General features: G+C 42.2%; 1 protein-coding gene across 1 annotated transcript; it reads right to left on the minus strand.

Annotated features, from left to right (window-relative positions):
* Positions 1–749: 749 nt before the first annotated feature.
* Positions 750–20,586, minus strand: LOC138952707 (cytochrome P450 3A21-like). Its single transcript, XM_070324413.1, has 15 exons — positions 20,452–20,586; positions 16,514–16,728; positions 14,912–15,008; positions 14,412–14,464; positions 13,707–13,800; positions 12,805–12,927; positions 7,771–7,859; positions 7,122–7,273; positions 6,656–6,789; positions 5,006–5,084; positions 4,472–4,629; positions 3,977–4,065; positions 2,995–3,132; positions 2,231–2,396; positions 750–1,833 (listed from the first exon to the last, which is right to left on the minus strand). The coding sequence occupies exons 2-15, from the start codon at positions 16,585–16,587 to the stop codon at positions 1,753–1,755; spliced, it is 1,527 nt and encodes a 508-aa protein (XP_070180514.1). The 5' UTR covers positions 16,588–16,728; positions 20,452–20,586; the 3' UTR covers positions 750–1,752.
* Positions 20,587–22,396: the final 1,810 nt, after the last annotated feature.

Consider the following 22,396-nt stretch of genomic DNA (forward strand, 5'->3'; position numbering starts at 1 on the left):
TATCTTAACCGGAACTTACCGAACCAAAGGGACGAAACTCGTGCACACCTCCGGCCTCGCTAGTGAGAAAGAGCTATAACTGCGCCCCAAGAGTTGGCGACTATTTGCGCATGCGCAAACAGGGTGTGCAGGTGCTGCAGATTCAATGTCGGGTTTGTGTTATCGTTGATTCTGTTTTTGATCAGTTAATGCTTTTTGCGCAATGTTTGCGATGCAATGTAATGTAAGAAGTGTGTAACTTTTACCTAATGAATGCTCTGTGTGTCAAGAAATGATAAAATAATAGCAATATTATTATATAACCTGAAAATTGATTGAACAGGTGTGATGGTCGCTGTCAGTGGAAGAGTTGGTACACAGTTTACGGTTCTAAAATGGTAAGGGATCCGTTTTCGAAGTCATTTTGAAGAAGTCAACCAAGATTACCCATCCAAGATATAATCCTTTAGTTCATGATAACTCATAATTGGGTATGTGTATACATGCTTAAAAATTGACATGAAGGATGTTCTCGAAGAAGAAAGATCAGCCTCGAGTTTCCCGTTTACCGTGGACCAACATTTTTATGACCAGATTTAGCATGTTTTGTGCAAATATAAGGTATACAGTCACATATATAGCATCGAGCTGTTTTATCAACGGAGGAACACACACACACACACACACACACACACACACACACACACACACACACACACACACACACACACACACACACACACACACACACACACACACAAGCACTCACAGAGATGAATGCTATGCTCGTACAATTTACAATCATTCTTTTTCACCACATTATACTTATACCACAAAATACTATTCAAAATACAAAATCATATTTTTAAGTGAGCGGTGACATTTTGCCAGAATTGCTACTGTTTCGTTTTGATTACTGTGTACAGTGTTGATACGTGCATAAGCAAAAGCGCTCGCACTATTGGGTGGCCGAGTGGTAACGCACTTACGCTCGGAAGCGAGAGGTTGCGAGTTCGACCCTGGGTCAGGGCGTTAGCAATTTTCTCCCTTTCCTAACCTAGGTGGTGGGTTCAAGTGCTAGTCTTTCGGATGAGACGAAAAACCGAGGTCCCTTCGTGTACACTACATTGGGGTGTGCACGTTAAAGATCCCACGATTGACAAAAGGGTCTTTCCTGGCAAAATTGTTTTGGCATGGATAAAAAATGTCCACCAAAATACCCGTGTGACTTGGAATAATAGGCCGTGAAAAGTAGGATATGCGCCGAAATGGCTGCGATCTGCTGGTCGATGTGAATGCGTGATGTATTGTGTAAAAAATTCCATCTCACACGGCATAAATAGATCCCTGCTCCTTGAGTCCGAGTCTGGCGATACGCGCGCGATATAAGACTTCATATAACTATCCCTTTTCTGTTTTCCGTGGTCAGGGGCAACCAGAAACCTGATTTCTACTACTCTTTTGGCAGTTCCGATTGCTTCTAGTTCTGTCTTGCTTCTGCACTGCTCCTTTCCGTTTCAAAGTGACCCACTGGGTTTACTGGTGTACCTGCTACACACACATTCTCTTCTTATTTACATTTCTGCAGCATGATAAAAGTCCTGATTATTACGAGTTCACAACAAAGCAGAATCTTTTTTCTTTGTCTTTCAAAGCAATCTACTTCCGCCGTCGCCGTGTATATTTGTGTGCACCTTTCGTTTAGCAGCACAATGGGATGTTCAAAGATGGGATTCCTTTCGTGTTTCGCCCGGGCATTTCAGATCTCTCGTTTCATTCCCTCAGTTGTGTGCCGACCAGAATTTTACTGGTAGGCATTGAAAGAATAGCCCCGGCCTTGTAAGTTATAGCGTCCTGAAAAGAAAATGTAGGCAGAATGTATGGACCTTATAAATAAGCAATCAAAGTAGGCTACACTTTTTCAAGGCTGAATGACTTTCAGATTTAAAAAATGTGGAGGTTAAGGTTGCGTTTGATAACAGAGTGCAGGGTACATCAGTCGCAAGAAGGAACTTCTAGTTAAGACTAAAACAGTGTATGTTTTCGTATCAATATATGATGAAATACGCCCAAAACATTTATCCAATGTTATAAAAGAACCTCAGTGTTCAACATTTTAATTTGGCAATGAGTAGTCTGATCTCCCCGAAGCTTCATTAGCAGTTAAAACTCTACAATGTGATAAAGCGTATTGTTTGTAACGTGAGAATGGCAGTACTTAGCGAAAGTGACAAAATGTCTCAAAACTTACCGGCGTTTCTTTTATCTTGACAAACTTGAACTTTCGGATAACGGCCACAGCGGCCATCTTGGCTTCGTACAGAGCCAGTCGCATGCCGATACACTGACGTGGCCCCGCCCCGAACACCATCTCTCTCACCATGGTGGGGATCTGGTCTTGACTGTCCTTTTCAAACCTGAAATGACAGCACAAAACAACAAGAACTGAGTGAAAGATGAAGTTAAGGACCGACAGAATGCTCGCACAAAAGCGTAATAGTACAGTATTTGTTACGATGGTGAATCCAGGGCTGAATTGCATGAACCGAAAGTGGGTGCCAACCAAAACGGAGGAAAACAAACCGCGGCCGGGGTCTGATACGTTGCAATCACAACAAATCTCAATTTCAACCAATATAACACTGCGGCTTGCTCCCACCCGATTGGGAACTTTTTCGTGCACCTCGGCTCAGAACACCGGAGGTGGTGTTGTGATTGTTGATATTTCCTAAATATCGAACGCTGAAGAGAAGAAGAAGAAGAAGAAGAAGAAGAAGAAGAAGAAGAAGAAGAAGAAGATATACGTATCTTAAACATCGGAGGCATTGTGTTTTGCTGGTTCCCAAATAATTTCAGTATAGAACAATATTAATGACAATCAGTGCCACCTCCTTCCTTTAAAATATATTGATTTTGGTTGAAGGCCTATTTTTGACGACAGGTTCGACACAGAGGAATAATGAATCCGTTGCGGAAAACCCCGTCTAAATAAATGCTGCATGTAAAGACAATTACCGTTCAGGGGTGAACTTTTCCGGTTCGGGGAAATATTCCTCATCTCTCATCAGGGCGTAGGCGGCGGCCATGACACTACTTCCCGCGGGAATTGTCACACCTTTGATCGTGCGCGTCTCAATGGCCCTTCTTCCGAACCTGAAACGAAAAAACGGAGAAAAAAAAGAAAATAAATTATTTCACATAAAAGATTGTCCCTTGCACTCCAAGTTCTTCTTTTTTTTTGGTGCTTTTGTTGTTGATTGTTTGTTCTTCAAAAATAATGCTTTATCTGCCAACAAAAGTGTTTCTATTCGTCCAAACCCTACAACCTTCCAAAAGTGTGTGATATCGTCGGAAAACTCGGGTTTCAAATGTGTTGGATATTCACGCGTTTATGTTGATAGCCCTGCAGAGCAACGCGACTCCGCGAAAGAGAGAAACGATGATGTTGGGAAATATCTCGGTCGGCGGGTTTGTATGGGTTGTGAAGACTTTGTTTGTTTGTTTGTTTGCTTAACGCCCAGCCGACCACGAAGGGCCATATCAGGGCGGTGCTGCTTTGACATATAACGTGCGCCACACACAAGACAGAAGTCGCAGCACAGGCTTCATGTATCACCCAGTCACATTATTCTGACACCGGACCAACCAATCCTAGCACTAACCCCATAATGCCAGACGCCAGGCGGAGCAGCCACTAGATGGCCAATTTTAAAGTCTTAGGTATGACCCGGCCGGGGTTCGAACCCACGACCTCCCATCACGGGGCGGACGCCTTACCACTAGGCCACCGTGCCGGTTAGGGTTGTGAAGACTCTTGCGTCAAACTTTCGCACGTTACATAACGGGCCAATTACTTTCGAGGATTGTGTTTGAAACACGTGGACAAGGAGCACGTGCAGAAAGTTTGCCTCACAGCCCCGACAGAGTTAATTATTTCCGCAGTCTGTTTCTTGCCTCGGATAAGCATCGATTTTGAACGTGTTTATTTAACACTCACATGGGTACCGGAGGGAAGCAGCGCATAGTTTCGCGGATACAGCTGTCCAAATAGGAGATGCTGTTCACATTTTCGTAGCTTGGTTCATCCTGCAAAATACCATGAAGGACATTTGAAAGAAAATTGTAAAATGAGTTCAGACAAAAGACAAGTTTGAAAATTGTATTCAAACAGAAGTGAATCCACACGCTCTGCCTGTCTGTCTGTCTGTTCCTGTCTCTTTCTCCCTGCAGGGTAAATGAATTTAACATTGTGAATAAATTAAACATTGAATTCTCTTCTCTTCCGTACAACTAACTTTTTTCAGTAGCAAGACCACAAGTCGAATCTCAACTCTCGATCGAAAAACAAGTTGCAACTCATTTCTTATTTGTTCACGGATTACAAATTATATATGCATAACATCCTGAAGTGGTTGCAAAGAAAACTGCAGTTTTGCACGTTTGAAATTTTGACCGTTAGAATTGGCACACTTGAATACGATTTAGTACTTACGTCCCCGATAGCTGCAACAATTTCGTCGTGCAGTTTCTCCTGTTTGTCAGGGTTTAGAGCCAGCACGTAACTGAGATACTGCAGAGTCGTGGCAGTCGTTTCATATCCAGCAAAAAACAACACTATCCCTTGAGCAACTATCTCCTCCGTAGAAAGACCTGTAAAAGAGGGAGATGGGGCATGTATGCACGAACACACACACACACACACACACACACACACACACTCGCACACACACACACAGACACACACAGACACACACACACACCCCATCACATACAATCACATACAATCACACATACACACGCACACACACACACACTAACACTAACACACACGCACAACCACACACACACACGCTGACACTGACACACACAACCACACACACAACCACACACACAACCACACACTCACACGCACACGCACACGCACACGCACACACAGGTCTAGATGCCTGTTTAGGCGTAAACAATCATTACTTAGCTTATGATTTGAATATGTAATGACCTAGGAGTAGAGAAAGATCCGACTCACGTTTTTCGTTGGGATTGGCCAGAACATCTTCCTCTGAGGCCTCAGCATCAACCATAAGCTGCAGTATGTCCACTCGACCCTGTGACAACAAGGACAGAGTTACAGCTAAAGGCAATGTCAGACACAAGACACAAAACAGTGTGACCATCAACATCTCCATCGCGAAAACAACTTTTGTGTGTGTCTGACATGGCCTTAAGATCCATCCTCAAGAGTTGTTGGTTTTTATCGCAGGGATGCCCTGTGTATTACAACTGTATTACTTCACGTGTGTCACAGTACGTTGAACAAAAGGCGTTGGGGGCAGATTTGTGATCAGTGTTGTTATGTCAGCTTTATATTAGGCCAAAAAAAAAATTGTCTGTTTAGGGTAACCCGACCGACCCTATCGATTTGGCGCCGACCCAAAAACTTTTTTTTGATTTCAAAAAAAAAAAAGAAAAAAAAAGAGGTAAAAATGCTAAAAAGAGACATTTGGCGTTTCTTTCTCTCCCTTTCTCTCTGTTTTATTTATACGTTAGTTTTGAAACATGTATTCATCAAATATAAGAAGTGAATGTTCAGCCAACATAGCATTTACACACACACAAAAACAAAAACAAAAAAAACAAAAAAAACAAAAATACCTACCTACCGACCCTACTTTTTTTGGTCATGTTACCCTAAACAGACAAATTTTTTTTTTTGGCCTTATGCATAGAACGAAGGAGCGAAGGTAGAAAAAATTGTTCAGTGCCAAAGTCGCGTACCCTCGTCTGTTTGTTCGTTTTACGTTCTTCTACTTACTTCTTTGTTTTCCTCATTTCTTTCCCATGCTTTCTTTTTTTGTCTGATTTTCTTGATAGTCGTGGTTGTTAAGTTTTTTTCTGTGGTTTTCTCTAGAAGTTGTGAATAAATTTACACGAACAGCAGAAGCATAATTATGTCACTCTAAACCATAGACTTTTCTTCCTGATTGCAGCAGAAGCGTTGTTATATCCTCGTAAAACTATAGACTTGTCTTTCTCATTGCAGCAGAAGTATAATTATATCCCCGTAAAACTATAGACTTGTCTTCCTGATTGCAGCAGAAGCGTTATTATATCCCCGTAAAACTATAGACTTGTCTTTCTCATTGCAGCAGAAGCATAATTATATCCCCGTAAAACTATAGACTTGTCTTTCTCATTGCAGCAGAAGCATAATTATATCCCCGTAAAACTATAGACTTGTCTTTCTCATTGCAGCAGAAGCATAATTATATCCCCGTAAAACTATAGACTTGTCTTTCTCGTTGCAGCAGAAGCATAATTATATCCCCGTAAAACTATAGACTTGTCTTTCTCATTGCAGCAGAAGCATAATTATATCCCCGTAAAACCATAGACTTGTCTTTCTCATTGCAGCAGAAGCATAATTATATCCCCGTAAAACTATAGACTTGTCTTTCTCGTTGCAGCAGAAGCATAATTATATCCCCGTAAAACTATAGACTTGTCTTTCTCATTGCAGCAGAAGCATAATCATATTCCCGTAAAACTATAGACTTGTCTTTCTCATTGCAGCAGAAGCATAATCATATCCCCGTAAAACTATAGACTTGTCTTTCTCATTGCAGAGAAAAAAAAAGCAAATACATTAAAAACCAGTCACTCGGAACATGAAACTTACTTTTTCTGTCTCTCTTTTCCTCTCCTCGATGGCAGTGCGAATAGTGTGGACTATGAATCCAAACTGTTTTTTCGTCGACCTTCCCGTTCCGAACCCCAGCGCTTTCAACACCGGTTCCAGTGCAGGGAAAATTGCTGTGGGAACCAAACGACAAAAGCGTTAATTTTGTTGGCTAGTCCACGAGGTATACCTGGACTTAAAAACAAGTGCCTCCATTGCTTTAATTAAAAATACATTTTTGTTTTTAGGTGTACTTGAACTAAAAATTGCATCATACCCCCAAAGACTATCAAAACCAACTGTATACTGTTATTTAATGTTATAATCAACTCGTGAATATTTCGTATTGTCTACAACAAAACGTTCCATAAAACTAGTCTTTCTTGATTTTCAAACGTAAGCAGTCTATCTGTGTCGAATTTAAACTATAATATGTGATTTTTTTTTCTTTCAGTTTGTATCTTACACGCCACAAATCCAGCCAATGTAAACTGGCTGGAAAGGTTGATGAGACCGCGAACGCTGACCAGAAACACGTTGTCCTTCTCTTCCAGACAGTTGGTTTCGAACCCGAATCCCGTGCCCGCAATGACGTCAAGGGTGAAGCTCCCGAAAGTCCTGGACAGACGTCACAGAAAATAAATGCAGACGTAAGTTTCGTGGACTGTGTTCAGCCTAACTGTACCGATATTAAACAGACGAAAGTAAGCGTCAAACAGACACACAAACCAACAACAAAACTGAGATAGACACAAACAAATCATAAGCGTAGACACGGTTACAAAAACAAAATGCTTGGAAAAGTAAAAGGAATAGCCTTTTTTCGAAGTCGACACACACATATACACACACACACACGCACGTACGCACGCACGCGCACGCACGCACGAACGCACGCACGCATACACACACAAAAACAATGTGCACTCACACACACACACACACACACACACACACACACACACACACACACACACACACACACACATATCAATCAGTCAATCAACCAATCAATCAATCAATCAGGTGAGTCGCTACAATACAACGCAACCGACAACAAGACAATTGTATACAATGAACATAATTATAATAACATTGATGTATGATAAACTTACTCTTTGACATCAATAGGGATTTTACCCAAGGTGCTTTTGCGAAGGGAATTCACGAGGTTTGTACAGCAACGACCGATAAACATGTTCATCTGCACAGTAAGTGAATAAAATACATAGACAAGAGAAAACCTAACACAGCAGAAAGACCTTAAAGTCTGTATGCCGGAAACACCCTCAACAAACCATTTTCTAGCGAACTCTGTCGACCCGAATAAAACTAAGGGGTATTCACGGTATTTAGACATGTTCGCTCAATTACCCAAAATTGCCCCAAACCAGATTATTAATCAGATGAGTATGAATAATGGTCGGTCTTCTTCTCGTTAACTCCTTTTAGACATCCACTCCTGTGGCACGTACGAATGTCGCCGTCTTTTTTGGGGCCACCAGCTCACCAAACAGCTTTCCTTTTTCGTATAACCTTTGCCCCCAGCGTTTCGACCAATCAGATTTTAGGGCACGGCACCCTCTCTCTGATAACCGGAACTAGGGGGCAATAGGTGCCTGGCCTAAAATACCTCTTTCACTTTCGATGCTCGAAGATTACTTTGCCAGAGGATTACTTTGAGAAATTCTGCAAGAAAACGGATTATCTTGTTCAAAATCATGAACAAAAAGTCAAGGATATGCACGAAGGTATGGTTTGAAACGGCTATTGGTGGTATATGGACGAAAGACTTGGCGAACTTCCCCTGCATAAGCGAGGGTGCGTATCGCTAGCGCTACGTGTCATTTGTCATTTGTGCTGAGTGTCATTTGTCCTACGTGTCATTTGTTCTACGTGCCGCTATCGCTACGTTGATTAGTGCTACAAATAATTTGTCGATGAGTCGCTATCATTCGTTCATTATCACTACGTGTCGACAGCACTACATCTTTTAGCGCGACGTGTCATTATCGCTACTTTCAGTTGTTTCTTTCGGATTTTGATCTTTTTAGAAAAAAAGGGCTTTGTTTTTGACTAATTGTAAGACAGTGTTATGGCATATATTTGTAAATGGAAATATTGACACAAGGTATAACCGAGGATATTGAAACCTTTTCTTCTCTCCCAAATTCTTTTGTGAAATGAGAGGGGGAGAGAGAGAGTGGGGGGGATTGACAGACAGAAAAAGCGCGAGAAAGCGGAAGAGAGAGACAGTTAAAAGGGATGGAGGGTGCTTTTTATTTTATGGTTGGTTGGTTTTAGTTCTTAATGCACTGTTTTTGACAATAGTTTTCATTCGGTAAAAGCCAAATTCAATTACCGCTCGCTCTCTCTCTCTCTCTCTCTCTCTCTCTCTCTCTCTCTCTCTCTCTCTCTCTCTCTCTCTCTCTCTCTCTCTCTCTCTCTCTCTCTCTCTTCATTACACACACACACACACACACACACACACTTACACACACACACACACACACACACACACCGCACACACACACACACTCACGCACACACGGTATCGTACACACAAACTCACACACAGAAAAACATCCGTGTATGTATATATACGGTATCATGCGAGAGAGGCAGCCAGCTGTCTACATCCCCCCCCCCCCCCCCCCCCCCCCGCATTTTTTGAGTCACTTGAGAAAAAGTGACTCTATGTAATCGGTCAGTGTTAGTCTGTCCGGCCGGCCGGCCGTCCGTAGACACCACCTTAACGTTGGACTTTTCTCGGAAACTATCAAAGCGATCCGGCTCATATTTTGTTTAGTCGTGACCTCCAATGACCTCTACACTTTAACGATGGTTTCGTTGACCTTTGACCTTTTTCAAGGTCACAGGTCAGCGTCAAAGGAAAAATTAGACATTTTATATCTTTGACAAAGTTCATCGGATGTGATTGAAACTTTGTAGGATTATTCTTTACATCAAAGTATTTACATCTGTAGCCTTTTACGAACGTTATCAGAAAAACAAGGGAGATAACTAGCCTTTTCTGTTCGGCAACACACAACTTAACGTTGGGCTTTTCTCGGAAACTATAAAAGTGACCGGGCTCAAATTTTATGTGAACGTGACTCCCAGTGACCTCTACACTTTGACGTCTGCTTTGGTGACCTTTGACCTTTTTCAAGGTCACAGGTATGTCTTGAAGGAAAAAAATTGAAATATCATATCTCTGAAACTATTCATCGGATTTGATTCAAACTTTATAGGATTATTCTTTACATCAAATTATTTACATCTGTATTGTGTTGTGAATAGCAATTTCTTCCTGTCCATCTGATGCCTCATATAATATTCAGAACTGCGAAAGTGACTCGATCGAGCGTTTGCTCTTCTTGTATTTTTTATTTTCATACAAAGCCGGGTTTTCCCGTGTAACATGCCCCTAATGGCTTTGCCGTGAGGGCGTAAAACTTTCATTTTCTCGAGAGAGAGAGAGAGAGAGAGAGAGAGAGAGAGAGAGAGAGAGAGAGGTAGAGAGTGGGAAGGGGGAAATCCAAAAGTAAGGGTGGGTACGAAGTCAACGTAGTTGGCATCGCTGATAGCCGTGCCATTGCCAGACACGAAGTGACTCAAGCAGACTTTTCAATGGCACGACAAACCCCTGTCGTCGGATTGCTTGCACCCATCGCGTCCTTCGCTGTTGCGCCTTCGCACTTGCACCCATCGGAAAGCCATACAATGACAAATTCTGTCCACCGTATTTCTCTTTCTTCATTCCACTGTTGCACTTGCAGTTGCAAACACAACAGTTTGCCTCGTCGTCTCCGCACTTGACTTTGCACCAAGCCTCGTTGTCGATTTTTCCTTTTGCCCCCTAGTTCCGGTAGATCTGACAATAAACTTCACAGCGCATGCGCCAAAATTTAAGTGAAAAAGGTCTATTCTCCCGCAGGGGGGGCTCATCCGGCCAAACTGTGCTCGTTTTTTGATGTCCGCAGTAGCGGTCATCTATTGGAATGCATTCGGAGAGGTGACATGTCTCGTTTTGTTACCGTTCTCACGAGATCAGTTACAGGTGGGTTTTTTTTCTCTCTCTCTCTCTCTCTCTCTCTCTCTCTCTCTCTCTCTCTCTCTCTCTCTCTCTCTCTCTCTCTCTCTCTCTCTCTCTCTCTCTCTCTCTCTCTCTCTCTCTCTCTCTCTCTCTCGCTGTATATGTCTTTGTCTGTGTCTCCCTCTGAGTCTCTCCGCTTCTGTCTTTCTATGTCTGTCTCTGTCTGTGTGTGTGTGTGTGTGTGTGTGTGTGTGTGTGTGTGTGTGTGTGTGTGTGTGTGTGTCTCTCTCTCTCTCTCTCTCTCTCTGTGTCTCTCTCTCTCTCTCTCTTTCTCTCTCTCTTTCTCTCTCCCAAGGATCCAGCTTCCGTAATAGTAAATAAACAAAAGCGTTGCCGCGTTCATCTTGACTTTGGTTGTAACGTCATTGCCCTAATGTGCGTTAGTTTGCTTGCATCTAAAGAAGTGAAGGAGTATAAATCCGACGTTGTGTTAAATGTTTTTTTGTTGTAAACTCATCAACTGTCATAGACTAGTTCATTAATTTTGTTTTCTTTTGGATTCTATTACCCTTCACCGTATTGTGTGTGTGTATGTGTGTGTGTGTGTGTGTGTGTATATGTGTGTGTGTGTGTGTGTGTGTGTGTGTGTGTGTGTGTGACACACACGCCTTTATTCAAATGCTCGTAACTATGGTGCTTTTCAAGAAATCTCCATAAACTTCAATAGGGGAAGGGTTCCTAATATGTGTAACCGAGTGCCGAAACACTACGATCACCTCGGGAGGCGAAGTGCAATCAAACAGGATTGAAAATGTTAGGGCTAATTTCTTAGCCCTATAAAAACTATTATGCAAACCCGAAGGTTTCCATGAACATACAGACAATCGGAAATCACCAGAGCCCATCACAAACAGAATTCTACAATCCACCGGTGTTGACTTAAAGGCCAACAACTCGGGTGCAGAGTCTGCTGTGAAAGGAGCGGTAGCCTCCCCTGTCACATATGGACCACTTTTTGTTTCATGCTGATAACTAGCTTGTTTTCTTGCGAATAAGTTTCATTTTGTGTTTGGTAGTCCTTCTCTCTTAGGTTAACCGTTAGGCCTAATTAGAGTGAAATAGCTTTGATAGACATTCAGCAAAAATTTAATACAGAAAAAATCACAAAGGGTTCATATTAGGAGCCTGGGCGCCAATAGGTTATTTCCAGCAAGCTTCTTAATGAAATGATGAAAATAGCCTTTAGCTTTTATTTTCTTCGATTTGTTGAAGGTGGTCCATATTAGGGGACTCGCACATACTTTGAGATTTTGCTATTATGTTTTGTTTGCAGTAGAAACTCGGGGTCAACATTGCTAAAATGTAACAAATACGGTCTTAGCTGTCATGTATAGCAATTTTTCTGTGATAAAAGCTTTGGCTGTGGACAGAAACGAGTCCGTTTTAGGCGGCAAATTTAGAGTGAACGCTGCCTAACGGTTTTTAGATTTGTGTTTCTGCAACTGTTTTGACATGTGCAAGTTATCCAGAGAGGGTGAATACAGCGAATAAAACTTTTTTGAGCGCTCTAGCGCCGTTAGTTTGTCAGAACAGGAGGTGGTCCATATTAGGAGCCGGTCCATATTAGGAGCCCTTCCCCTACCTGGTCAATGAGATATCAATACACAGTCTGGCAAAATTCAAGATCTTTATCTTGAAAATGTTAAAACTAAATAGTAAATAAACTTGCACGATATAATATACACAGCAATTATGAGTCATTGCATACTTTAATGAAACAGGATTTGCATCCTGCACTGTACCATGGAGGTCACATCTATTTTCATCGATGTGAGTAACAGAAGAATTCCCAGTCCGCCTCGTGAAAACAGATCGCCTCATTGTCTCAGATCACGCCAGGCTTTAATACGGGAAAAGACCATCCCACCACCAAGTCAAACACCAAAAATCAACACCCTGACTGCTTGCTGTAGATATTTTGATTTTAATTGAATAATTAATTTCCGATAAAAGGCACCAGTGCCTTTAACAAAATAAATTCTGATGATTACTATCACGAGGCGGAGTGGGTCTCAAAACAAAACGTGATGTTTGAAAATACGGTACGTACGTGCTTGAGCTTGCTAGCACTGAAGGTGGGTGTCAGGGTGTGTCTCTGTCGTCTCCATATGTCTCCGTCACTCAAGAGGACTGAGCGTTTCATAAGGTCCTCTTGTAGAGGCTGGGGGTTACCCTGTGACATCAAACACCAATGTTGTCAGACAGAGAACTGAGCGTTTCATAATGTCCTCTTGTAGAGGCTGGGGGTTACCCTGTGACATCAAACACCAATGTTGTCAGACAGAGAACTGAGCGTTTCATAATGTCCTCTTGTAGAGGCTGGGGGTTACCCTGTGACATCAAACACCAATGTTGTCAGACAGAGAACTGAGCGTTTCATAATATCATCTTGTAGAGGCTGAAGATTACCCTATGACATCAAACACCAATGTTGTCAGACAGAGAACTGAGCGTTTCATAATATCATCTTGTAGAGGCTGGGGGTTACCCTGTTCTATTGTCGGACAGGTACAGAAAATATCAAATAACCAAAGGGAAGTAATCGCTCTTTATGCATACGACATGTGTGATGGAGGAAGCGAGAGTCCTCTTCAGTGACGGGCAGATACAATCCAGCGTTTCAAACAGTTTCAAAAAGTCTGGCGACTTGCCGCTTTATCAAAATCGTCATATTTTTGAGTGAATGAAACCTGAAGCGTATTCGTACTCTTTCTGACTCTGAGACAGTATCTTGAAATTAAAATAAAGCCTGTTATTTTGTCCTCTCCTCCTAAGCTCTTCTGTACCTGTCCGACATCAGAACAGCGTATTCTACCAGACATTGTTAAAGAAGGGGGGGGGGGGGGGGTGGTATCCAGTTGATAGGGCTTGCAACATCAACAAAGCATAAAAAAAAACCCGACTTATTTGCGAACATCATCTAAGTTGTCAAAGGCTGCACTCGTTACTTACTCTTGCGGTGAAGTTGTTGAAGTCCTTGATGAACACTTCCTTCAGAATGTCCAGGTCTGTCGTGATGAGGAATGGGCGGCGAAACATGTAGATGCTGTAAAGTGTAATACACAGATAATTGAGCAGAATACTTTAGAAAATGCTCTCTTGTGTCCACAAAAATAGACATGTAACCCCCACCCTCTCTCTCTCTATCTCTCTCTCTCTCTCTCTCTCTCTCTCTCTCTCTCTCTCTCTCTCTCTCTCTCTCTCTCTCTCTCTCTCTCTCTCTCTCTCTCTCTCTCTCTCTCCCCCTCCCCCGACGACAAAGACTGTGCCAGATTTGTGTAATACCAGATATATCAAACCGTTCTTAGTATGCTTCGAGAAAAAAAGATGCGAGGAAAAATAAATGAACACACCGCGTGTGATAAGCTATTGCTTCCTAGGTTTTACTCTCTGATTAATGATATACGATACCTATACATGCACAGTGACCTGAAGTTAAGCAATCACGACCTCTACAAAAAGGAGTCGAACAAAATAGTCCAAATGTCTCTTTTCATGAACAAATATACTTCTATTTATTTCATTGTTTGATTTCTTCATTCCTGCCCATTTTCCTTGAGTAGCGTGTCAACAAAACATTTACCTAATTGTTCATTGCTGTCACGGATGACTTTACATTCTTAATTTAATTTACATAGAAAAGAAGTTTGTTCTTACCCATAGGTTTTCCCGTATGCTTTGTTCCAGTCCAGGAGAGAAGCAAAGACACCCTGTCAACATTAGAAACATATCCGTGTTACTTCGCTGTTTTCTTTTTTTTCTGTGAAATTAGAAACAGACAAACTGCTAACGTTCCAAATTGCTTGTCTGTCTGTCTGTCTGTCTGTCTGTCTGTCTGTCTGTCTGTCTGTGTGTGTGTGTGTGTGTGTGTGTGTGTGTGTGTGTGTGTGTGTGTGTGTGTGTGTGTGTGTGTGCGTGTAGAGCGATTCAGAGAAAACTACTGGACCGATCTTCATGAAACTTAACATGAGAGTTCCTGGGTATGATATCCCCAGACGGTGTTTTTTTCTCTCTTTTTTTCGATAGATGTCTTTGATGACGTCATATCCGCCTTTTAGTGATAGTTGAGGCGGCACTGTCACGCCCTCATTTTTCAAGTACGTCATACGTATTTTGAAAGTCAAGAGGGACCAATGTCGTTGTTACTGTTCCCTTACCTTTCGGGCCAGGTCCTTGATGTTACCGAAGAAAGCTGTAGGTTGCGGGCCAGGTACGCCCACCTGCCTCCACACAGAGTGGGTCCAACTTCCGTACCTGAAATGTAGTTCATTGTGTCAGGTTGGACCAACGGTCGTATGATTTTGGCTCTCAGGTCGGACAGGGGAAACATTCAAAATATCTAAATTAATGAATTAGTTGATAAATTAAAAAGAATAGGACATAAATGAATACATAAAACTCACTCACTCACTCACCCACTCACCCACTCACCCATCCACATCACACAAAAAGTTTTAGAAAGTAGTACAAAATCAGCTGTAGGTCTTTGTATAAGTGCATGGTCATAGCCTATCGTTAAATTCAGGAACATGCCCTTCGTGGTTTAACCGTGAGGTCGTTAATAACCATTTATCGCTGACCTATAGTTAACCAGCACATGCACAAGAAAAGTGCGATGTGTGTCTCGTGCTACCCACTCATGTGTACGCGATTCACAATGGTGACCCTTTGTTTCCCTGTGCCTGTGCTTACTGGCGTTGAGTTGAGGCAAAGGTTGTCGGCACATCATTATTTACCACAGGTCATGGAGCCTTGGCGGAATTTACCCACTTATCTCAAGCCTTTTTGTGGTATATACTTAAAAGCCCAGGGTGTCTAAAATGACCAGTTGAAAAGAAAGCAGACAAAGGAACGGAAGTGAAAGTTGATGAGAAATCTCTTCCCTTGGTCGATACTGCGGCAAGGTAATTAAAGGCACAGACCGACCTGTAAAACCAGGCCTGCTCACCGTTTATCTCAGATCTGGCTTGGCTTTTACACGTGGCAAGGCCGCCATCAACTCACTTAGACACATACCACAAGCCAACATCCTCACTTGCTTTTACACGTGGCAAGGCCGCCATCAACTCATTTAGACACATACCACAAGCCAACATCCTCACTTGCTTTTGCACGTGGCAAGGCCGCCATCAACTCACGTAGACACATACCACAAGCCAACATCCTCACTTGCTTTTACACGTGGCAAGGCCACCATCAACTCACTTAGACACATACCACAAGCCAACATCCTCACTTGCTTGCCATGTATAGTTGGTACTTTGGGATGAGCTCAGTGATATCGCAGATTAACAGATTAACAGATTAACACAACTACCAGTTAAGAAATTATTTGAGTCATTATGAACATTCCTACTCTAGAGTGTGACCGAGTGCCGAAACACTACGATCACCTCGGGAGGCGAAGTGCAATCAAACAGGATTGAAAATGTTAGGGCTAATTTCTTAGCCCTATAAAAACTGTTATGCAAACCCGAAGGTTTCCATGAACATACAGACAATCGGAAACCACCAGACCCCATCACAAACAGAATTCCACAATCCACCGGTGTTGACTTAAAGGCCAACAACTCGGGTGCAGAGTCTGCTGTGAAAGGAGCGGTAGCCTCCCCTGTCACAAGAGAAAGCCGTCAGGTTGTTGGTTTATGGTATGTGTGCAAGTGGAAGCATGGTCGTATTCCCTGCAAACTTAACCGAATGTATGCGTTTACACATGAAGGAGTCTGCCTTTAACAAACACGGGACTACAGAGAACTCACAGGTAGAAGAGAAGAAGGGTCATCAAAAACAGGAAGGCCGGAACCGCCCAGCTCAGCAGTGTCTCCACCACCATCTTGAACTGTTGTTATCGTTTTCGATGTTGTTGTTGTTGTTGTTGTTGTCGACGCGTTTAGTGATGGTGTTGTCAGTTATTCTAATACAACTGTTGTTTGTGTTTTGGTGGTTTCTGTTTCACTTCCTGTTGTTACGTTCACTGTGACAAACAAACAAACAAAAATATTATCAATTACGGAATGAGAGAAATAGAGACAGAGACAGAGACAGACTGAGACAGACAGGCGGATAGACATACAGACAGACAAACCTAACAAGACAGACAGATAGAGAGGCAGTCAGACTCGGAGAAACGGATAGACAGACCAAAAAGCTACCACACGCTAAGAAACGAACCCACCATGGATGAATAAATAAGTTACTTACGTGAACATATAGACCGATTTTACACAAATCGAGTTTTGAAGGCAGAAGGTTTGTGCTTTAGGCCTAAAAAAAAATAGGTGTGGTTACGGTAACCCGACCTACCCTATTTTTAGGGGCCGACCCTATAACTTTTTATTACATTTGTCAAAAAAACACACAAAAAACGAGAAAACGAGTGCAGAAAACGCAATGAAAGCGAAAGCGCTCGAGTCGCACACTTATTTCCCTGTCAAGTAGGTTTAATTTGTACACATTAGAAAAAAAAGTTAAAAAAAAAAAAAAGTGATTGCCTACCTTCCTACCCTATTTTATTTGGCTATGTTACCGTAACCACACCTATTTTTTGGGGGGGCCTTATAAACAAGTCAGTTGCAATGGTCGCAAATGAATTTACCTAGCTGTCGGGTTGACGGTCCATACACGAAGCAAAGATGAAATAAAACGACCAAAACGAAAGAAAAAGAAAAGTAAATCAGTCAGCTGCACATATTACGGAATGTCTGATCAGTTTATCAAACAGGTACGACAAAATTCGATATTTTTCCAGGCTAGGAAAATTCCTCGTTTAACAGTTTATCAAACACGTACGACAGCATTCGATATTTTTCCTGGCTAGCAAAATTCCTCGTTCAACAGTTTATCAAACACGTACGACAGAATTCGATATTTTTCCTGGCTAGGGAAATTTCTCGTTCAACAGTTTATCAAACACGTACGACAGAATTCGATATTATTCTTGGCACGGGAAATTCCTCGTTCAACAGTTTATCAAACACGTACGACATAATTCGATATTTTTCCTGGCTAGCAAAATTCCTCGTTCAACAGTTTATCAAACACGTACGACAGAATTCGATATTTTTCCTGGCTAGGGAAATTCCTCGTTCAACAGTTTATCAAACAGGTACGACAGAATTCGATATTTTTCTTGGCACGGGAAATTCCTCGTTCAACAGTTTATCAAACACGTACGACAGAATTCGATATTTTTCCTGGCTAGGGAAATTCCTCGTTCAACAGTTTATCAAACAGCTACGACAGAATTCGATATTTTTCTTGGCACGGGAAATTCCTCGTTCAACAGTTTATCAAACACGTACGACAGAATTCGATATTTTTCCTGGCTAGGGAAATTCCTCGTTCAACAGTTTATCAAACAGCTACGACAGAATTCGATATTTTTCCTGGCTAGGGAAATTCCTCGTTCAACAGTTTATCAAACACGTACGACAGAATTCGATATTTTTCCTGGCTAGCAAAATTCCTCGTTCAACAGTTTATCAAACAGCTACGACAGAATTCGATATTTGTCCTGGCTAGGGAAATTCCTCGTTCAACAGTTTATCAAACAGCTACGACAGAATTCGATATTTTTCCTGGCTAGGGAAATTCCTTGTTCAACAGTTTATCAAACATCTACGACAGAATTCGATATTTTTCCTGGCTAGGGAAATTCCTCGTTCAACAGTTTATCAAACATCTACGACAGAATTCGATATTTTTCCTGGCTAGGGAAATTCCTTGTTCAACAGTTTATCAAACATCTACGACAGAATTCGATATTTTTCCTGGCTAGGGAAATTCCTCGTTCAACAGTTTATCAAACATCTACGACAGAATTCGATATTTTTCCTGGCTAGGGAAATTCCTTGTTCAACAGTTTATCAAACATCTACGACAGAATTCGATATTTTTCCTGGCTAGGGAAATTCCTCGTTCAACAGTTTATCAAACATCTACGACAGAATTCGATATTTTTCCTGGCTAGGGAAATTCCTTGTTCAACAGTGCATAACGGTATGGAGAATGTATCTTTGGATAGAACAACTCGCAGCATTTACGAACACCGAATACTGGACAAGGATATGTCACTGAACTGAACATCGATCGTCACGCTCATAAACTCAGTGTCAGGCATTTCTGTAGTGAGACTACACCCTACATGAGAAGCTACTGGAAGGGTGCTCCGTTTGCCTACCGTTAGGAACGTAATTTTTTGCACAAACCTTTGGCCCCACAATTCCAAGCTTCTCGCCATATTTGAGCTCAACTGACCCCAGAGTACCAGAGATACAGTCCCCATTCTTCAACTAACAAACAACCGGGCACAGATAGCGAAACCTAAGTAGCCGGGCTATAAATAGCCGGAAGTTACAAAAACTTGTTTGGAGAATGTGAAGGTCTACAACAGATTTTTCGGGGTTCTTATGCAGTTGAGCTGAATGAAATTGTTGCTGTCAGCTCTTTATCTCACGCCTATACCGGTGTCAACCGCTCGAGATAGGCAGTTTGAAACTTATAACTAAAAAGAGATTTGCAGATTGTTCAGAAACCAAAAAAGCAAAACTCTAAAAATGACATAGGCAATTATCTTATGAGCGTGACGACATGTCACACATTTCTGACCGGCCGCATTTCTGGGAATATTCGGTATTCTACGAAAGACGTTACACATACTTACCCAGAATTAAGAACTGCAAAGACAGTTTTACCTGTTATGCCTCGGTCTCACATATACGATTTTTCGGAAGTGTCGGGGATAGTTAAGTCGGCTAGGTCGGAAGTGTCGGATGCAAATTCGGCTCCAAATTTCACTCCCGTGACCTGTCCTTACGACTTATCCGACCATGTAGCCGACAAGCAGACGACAACCACCCGACTTTAGGGCCGACAAATCCGACATGTGTCCAGACACTTCCGACTGCAGTAACGACAATTCCGACTGCAGTTACGACAGGCCCGGCTGAAACACTTCCGAACAATAGCCGACTCTCACGACCAGTGTAACGACTAAACCGACTAGCTAACGACTGTCCTAACGACAAATCAGACTGCCCTTACGACTAATCCGAACGAAACTATGCTACCGACAAATCCGACCACCCTTACGAGTCTTCCGACTACCGTTACGACTAATCAGAATCGCCTTACGACTAAACCGACACGCTTACGACAACCACAAATTTCTATTCGTCTGAGTCGGGAGGCTCTTCCGACTGTTTTGAAAATTTCAAAACAGTCTGGAGGGCCTTCCGAACTAACCGACTTTTCAAAAACAAAATTGCTAATTCTCACGAACTCTCCGACCTCTTCCGACTTGCAGCCGACTACCTAAAGTCGGGTGACATTCGTAGATGTGAGACCGAGGCATTAAGAACATCGACGAACCCCGAAGTACTAAACAACATCATAGTCACAACTGAACACTCTAAAAGGAATATCCGGCATTTGCTGTCTCGACACTCCACTGTTTAAGATGTATTCATGCTAAGAAAATGTCTCTGTTTCTTCATTCAGTGAAGATGCTTTACACTATGTGCTTTTCGAATCTCCATGATAAGTGTAAAACATCGACGGAAAGAATCGTTCGTTTACATTTCTAACTACATACCCGGCATGTAGGTATCAACATCGACGGAAAGAATCGTCTGTTTACATATCTAACTACATATACGGCATGGGAACTCGGAAAGACATGTATATATCGTATACATACCCAGGTGTATTAACTGTCTCGACACTCCGCTCCTATCCTGTGCCACTGTTCCTTCGTTCACGCATGGCAGTGCATGCACTGTGTTAGCTCACAATATTTATATGAACTTTTACAACAAGCAGCGCTTGCGAAAACATGGATTTAACACGACTACTATCCTGTATAGGTTAGCTGAGAAATAAAAATAGATAGACTAAAATGCAACCGAAAACGTTGCCGATGCTAAAAGCAAGAAGTTCTGGGGTGTAGAATTCTTTTTACAAACTAATTAATACATTATTAATTTTTAGAAATTGAGGTAAAAAAACAAACACGTATGGAGACAAAAAATTCAGTTTTGTATGCAATGGTAGGCATGTAGTGACCACTCTGTAGCATTTCACACATGGATAATCTTTCTTTCTGCTGACGTCACAGGTCGTGCGTGTAGTTGACACTGAGATTTGACACTCTCCGGTGATGTACTGACTTGCGTGGTGTCATGCATGACATTCAGGTCGTAGGTTTGGATAGGGGTTTGTGGTTCAAAAAGTGTAACGTTACATTTCTTGGTCACCAATGTTGACCATTCAGGAAATCTCTCTCTCTCTCTCTCTCTCTCTCTCTCTCTCTCTCTCTCTCTCTCTCTCTCTCTCTCTCTCTCTCTCTCTCTCTCTCTCTCTCTCTCTCTGTTTCTCTCTCTCTCTTTCTCTGTCTCTGTCTCTGTCTCTCTCTCCAGTCTCTCTCTCTCTCCAGTCTCTCTCTCTCTCTCTCTCTCTCTCTCTCTCTCTCTCTCTCTCTCTCTCTCTCTCTCTCTCTCTCTCTCTCTCTCTCTCTCTCTCTCTCTCTCTCCTTCTCAGTCTCTCTGGTTCAGTCAGTGCTCAGTTGTATAATTTATCAGTAGTTTGTCTTGAGAAGAAATAGTGTGAGAATATGAGATTCAATGTCTTTTAATTGTGTTCATTCTTTGATGTATCTATTTGTAGATTTCCTGAAGAGACATACAGCGAGAATGGCATTAATGCAAGGTGGCTGGTTTTAGTTGTTTGAGCGAGAGAAAGAGATTGAGAGAGAGGCTATGATAACTACTCGCCTTGTTAGAGAGAGAGAGAGAGAGAGAGAGAGAGAGAGAGAGAGAGAGAGAGAGAGAGAGAGAGAGAGAGAGAGAGAGAGAGAGAGTTCCTTGTGTGGGGTAAGTTTTCCTCGGTGCAGTATGGTTGAAGAATAATGACTTATTTTGAGCGCCTGTGGCGTGGCCTGCGTTGTACCAGAGATCGTGTACCTGTCACCATTCTAGTGGTGCACGCGTACCGACAAGAGCACGGCGCAAAATTAATGAACCTTTTCACAAAGACGTCAGAGGCGGATTTCAAGCAATTTCAAGCCATTATCGGGGCACCTTTAGTGCGCCCGAACGCACACACATAATAAACAGACAAACACACACACAGACAAACACTCACACACACAAACACTCACACACACACATATACACACGTACACACACACACGCACACACACACACATGCACGCACACGCTAGCGCGAACACTCATACACATACACATTTGTCACAAGGTGACTTAAAGGGATTATATTTAACAAGAAAACTGTCTCAAATATCCCCAAGAGCTATACAGTTCAGGTTGGGGTTGTAATTATGTGATCTCACACCGAAAAATTATACCATAAAATAAACGTTTGAGCGCTGAGTTGCTTTGTTTTCTTTCTCTCCTAGTTGCTTTGTTTTCTTTCTCTCCTAGTTGCTTTGTTTTCTCTCTCCCCTAGTTGCTTTGTTTTCTCTCTCTCCTAGTTGCTTTGTTTTCTCTCTCTCCTAGTTGCTTTGTTTTCTCTCTCCCCTAGTTGCTTTGTTTTCTCTCTCTCCTAGTTGCTTTGTTTTCTTTCTCTCCTAGTTGCTTTGTTTTCTCTCTCTCTCCTAGTTGCTTTGTTTTCTCTCTCCTAGTTGC

Source organism: Littorina saxatilis, linkage group LG17 (genome assembly GCF_037325665.1).
Source record: "Littorina saxatilis isolate snail1 linkage group LG17, US_GU_Lsax_2.0, whole genome shotgun sequence".
Taxonomy (NCBI): domain Eukaryota; kingdom Metazoa; phylum Mollusca; class Gastropoda; order Littorinimorpha; family Littorinidae; genus Littorina; species Littorina saxatilis.

What these genes read in the sequence shown, in the direction of transcription:
- LOC138952707 (XM_070324413.1), bottom strand. Translation starts at nt 16,587, where the DNA reads ATGGTGGTGGAGACACTGCTGAGCTGGGCGGTTCCGGCCTTCCTGTTT. An exon ending in GCATACGGGAAAACCTATGG is followed by an intron (nt 13,801 to 14,411) that starts GTAAGAACAAAC and finishes TACACTTTACAG; the next exon opens with CATCTACATGTTTCGCCGCC. An exon ending in TTGTTGCAGCTATCGGGGAC is followed by an intron (nt 4,066 to 4,471) that starts GTAAGTACTAAA and finishes GGTATTTTGCAG; the next exon opens with GATGAACCAAGCTACGAAAA.